This window comes from Ipomoea nil, unplaced genomic scaffold (assembly GCF_001879475.1).
Source record: "Ipomoea nil cultivar Tokyo-kokei standard unplaced genomic scaffold, Asagao_1.1 scaffold2845, whole genome shotgun sequence".
NCBI classification, from domain to species: domain Eukaryota; kingdom Viridiplantae; phylum Streptophyta; class Magnoliopsida; order Solanales; family Convolvulaceae; genus Ipomoea; species Ipomoea nil.
Genome location: NW_017619273.1, coordinates 7273387 through 7277112, shown reverse-complemented (window position 1 = coordinate 7277112; position 3726 = coordinate 7273387). Strand labels below are relative to the sequence as shown.

Sequence of the window (3726 nt, the reverse complement as noted above, 5' to 3'; positions counted from 1 at the left end):
TCACCATTTCAGGAAAAATAATAATAATAAATAAATAAAATTTAAAACCTCACTTTTAATTAGTGAAAGGCATTGTAGTAAACACACACATTTCGAATAATTAATACATATATATAGAACAAGATCAGTCAACAAGGTGGTGAAGACAAAACCACCAACTAATATCACATGCAACATTTTACCTGTAAATCCCTCTATCTGATACAAAATATGCATATACATAACAGTAAGGCATTCACTATCATCCATGAAGAAGTGGATCAATCATTTCCAGAATGCAAAAATAGGTCTTTGAAATCCAGATTTTTGACCAGACGCATTAGAAGTTATGTCTTCTACCCTCCGAAATCCAATCTGCAATTAGTTTGAAAATATTCAAAACATCAGTTTGGTACTGCTTTATTCACAGATATGATATACAACATCATTGGTATTGACTGGGGAAAGAAAAAAAAAAAATGCACCTTGTCCAAAAGTACGTCCTGAAAATCTTCGGGATGGATCTTTATATTTTGATAATTAATTCTAGTTGTCTGCAAAATAAGGCTAGAAAATTTTATACGAGAGCTGCGGAATTAGGCTTTCTAGGATCTCAATGATACTATGAATTCCTACTTAATTTACTTAACCATATGCAAAGACGCAGGAATGTTACCTCTGAGACAAGACGATTTTTATGATATGAATTCCAGGGCTGCGGTTCCAAAATAAACACACCACCCTGCAAAGGGTTCAAAATGTTGAGTCAATTTTCAATAACATTCATATAATGCAATTCTGGAGATTATTTAGCATATTAGTACCGGTCGAAGAAGCCTCCAGGCTTTCACAAATAAGGTGATTAATCCCTCATCACCCCAATTCAACTGCACCCATTTTGACACACTTAAACTGCAAAAAGAAAATGAGAATCCGTCGTAAACTAAAAATATATGAGAGCAAGCAAAAGAAAACTAAAGTAAAGTTGCAACTAGCCCAATAGAATGTAAGGCACAATTGTATGTACCATATAATTGTATCAAAAGGCACATCTTCTGGTGTATTCCAATGTTTAATGAAATTTGCCTTTTTAAAAGACACTATGTCAGACAAATCTCTCCTTCCTGATGCATGAGATTCTTCAGAATCATCCCTTGTTCTGCCATTAAGAGACTCTGCTAGATGGCCCTCCAAACCATTTAACCTCTTAGAATCCACTTGTTTAGATGTTTTCAATAGCAATCTCTCATGAGCCCTTTCTACTTTCTTGAGATGCCAATAAGAATCCGTAACTCGATCTGTTGAAGAATGAACAACTCTGTCAAGCTATACAATTGAATTGAAATGTCACAACTATCAAATTCCACATTACCTATGATTACTAATTCATAAAAGACAAAGAACTTAATCCACTATAGCTATTAATTAGAAGTATGATGCCATCAGGCTGAATTCAAAGACCAAGAAAACAGCTTTCTCCTTCCAATTTTTATGGTTTTCCTTCTTCCTTTAGAAATGTGTACAGATGTTAGCTATATACGGAATATGTACAAATCAATCACACAGCTGACTAAGCTGAATGAGAAAAGAAACTAAAAGCATAGTTATGGTTACAGTTAAAGACTACAAGTCATCTTCAACATGAACATCAGTTAGGGTGCTTAACATTCAAAAGTAAGCACTCAAAACACTTCCGCTAACCCATTGAGTCAATGACCAAAATGACAAAATGTTTAAAATTTTGAAACTAAATTCCAACCCTGAATGATAAAAATTACTCCTAAACAAATAATACAAGGATGAAAAAAGTGAAATGATTAAACAAAACAAGATTTTACAGGGAAAAAAAAAAGGGGGGGCATGCACACACACACAAGCACTATAAAAGATTAGGTCTGAGAATTTACCACTATCGATGTCAATTCCAAGAATGCTTCGGCAACAAAACTTTTGAGCTGTAGACAGAAAATATTCACCAGTCATAATCAATGACTTTGATATTTTCTTTCTTTTCATCCATCTAAAAATGCCAAATTGAGAAATATATAAACTGTAGATAAAAATTAAAGCTATTAAAATTTCAAATACATACCAATAGCAATAGTAACAGCTCCACTATTGCAGCCAATATCAAGACAATTCTTGCCTTCAAACCATTCTTTCTTCATAGCCTTTAACCTAGGATCTTCATCAAGGCCAATCTGAACACAGCATAACAAGTAGGTGAAACTCCACTTCAAAACTAAGGAATAATTCCAACCCACTATAAAAACCAATTTATAAATTGTGTACGTTAAATGCTAAAGAAAAATCACATTTTTAATCCTAAATCATTCATATTCAGCAACAGAGAAATTAATAATAATAATAATAATAATAATAATAATAATAATAATAATAAGGTAAATAAATGTATTACATATGCACTTGTGTGTATATAGCAAAGGGAGGGGGTTGATACTTTATTAGCATTGCACTAATTAGCTGAACAGCCAGCAAAGGTCCCTGCTAAAACTTAAAGTTTATATTAATGATTGGGTATCCAAGGGAATTGCAAGCTATTAATAGTTGTAAGTGTCTTAGCATATGCACATATGTACATGATAATATATTTACAGGTAGAAGTGTAAACCAAAACACACTACAGACAAAGAAGCCAGTATGGGAGGTTACTCTGTATCCATAGTAGTTTCTATAGTTCCCAAATACTGCAACTTCCTTGTACTTTCTCTTATTTGTATTCACTGGATTTTGTTCTTCTCCATTACAATTGTCCTTCTTCTCTTCTTCCCACATTGTCTCTAGGTGCTCAACTGCAGAAGCAAAATTCAAAAAGGGTAAGGGTTAGGATCTTGAGATTCCCCTTACTCTCCTGCATTCCCCATTTTATCCATTCCTTTTGTTCTTAGTTGGGGCAACAGAATATGCATCATTGCAAGTGGATGTGGTGTCCAGTTTTATACTTGTATATGTGGTATAAGCTAAGTCCCTGTTCAAATCCTACCTCCCTATCCTCACCAAATGTACTCAAAAAAACAAAGAAAAAAGAAAAGAAAAAAAATATTTGTAAATAGGTGTAATTGTGTAAACAATTAGGCCATAACACATTGCAAAACCTGAAACAAACTTTTTTAAGACAGTCCGTTAGATTAACAAATTATTCCACAATTAATAATTAAAAATTCTATTGTACCATACTTGACTACTTGAGATTCCAGGATTAAATTTCTAAAACACAGTAACTCCTTTGGTTATTTCTCAAAAAATTACATAAAATATTAATGAACAATTAAAGAAAATTTAAAAATTTCAAACCCAATAACATACTGTCCAGACTCCAGAATTAATTTTCAAACAGTAAAAATTTAATGTATGAAGTCGGCAGCAATGGCAGCATATAATGTATGAAATCCCTTTTAATGTTAATATGTAAAAAATAAAAATTTACCTTGAGCCATGGATTTATTGTGACTCAGTGAAGCAGCTGACTAGCTGAGGGGCGAAGCTGAGTTGAGGTCGCAGAGCCGCTGAGTGCCTAAGTCCCGTACGGTCTCCGCTGAGTGCCTGAGTCCCGTACGGACGCAACTGCTGAGTCGATGAAGTGAGGACTGAGGAGCGAGGGAGTGACCGGCTGACCGGAGTGTCGCCGAGGGCGTGAACGGAGGCAGGAGGCGCAGAGGTGGTGAGAGACGAGGGAGAAGTATGGAGAAGCAAAGCTGAGAGCCCGATATGGCGGAATAAGGGATG

At 34.6% G+C, this 3726-nt stretch overlaps 1 protein-coding gene across 2 annotated transcripts; it reads right to left on the bottom strand.

Moving 5' to 3' along the window:
• Positions 1 to 31: 31 nt before the first annotated feature.
• On the bottom strand, positions 32 to 3726 carry LOC109159694 (probable RNA methyltransferase At5g51130). Of its 2 annotated transcripts, none has more exons than XM_019307785.1 (9): positions 3428 to 3725; positions 2653 to 2792; positions 2072 to 2180; positions 1887 to 1934; positions 1007 to 1277; positions 804 to 891; positions 656 to 721; positions 465 to 533; positions 32 to 354 (listed from the first exon to the last, which is right to left on the bottom strand). In XM_019307785.1, the coding sequence occupies exons 1-9, from the start codon at positions 3435 to 3437 to the stop codon at positions 265 to 267; spliced, it is 891 nt and encodes a 296-aa protein (XP_019163330.1). In that variant the 5' UTR covers positions 3438 to 3725; the 3' UTR covers positions 32 to 264. The 2 variants fall into 2 exon arrangements, 1 of the variants encoding a protein (XP_019163330.1); XR_002050634.1 differs by having other exon boundaries at positions 322 to 354; positions 465 to 546; positions 3428 to 3726.

What these genes read in the sequence shown, in the direction of transcription:
- LOC109159694 (XM_019307785.1), bottom strand. An exon ending in GAAACTACTATGGATACAGA is followed by an intron (nt 2,181 to 2,652) that starts GTAACCTCCCAT and finishes TGCTGTGTTCAG; the next exon opens with ATTGGCCTTGATGAAGATCC. An exon ending in AGCTGTTACTATTGCTATTG is followed by an intron (nt 1,935 to 2,071) that starts GTATGTATTTGA and finishes TTCTGTCTACAG; the next exon opens with CTCAAAAGTTTTGTTGCCGA.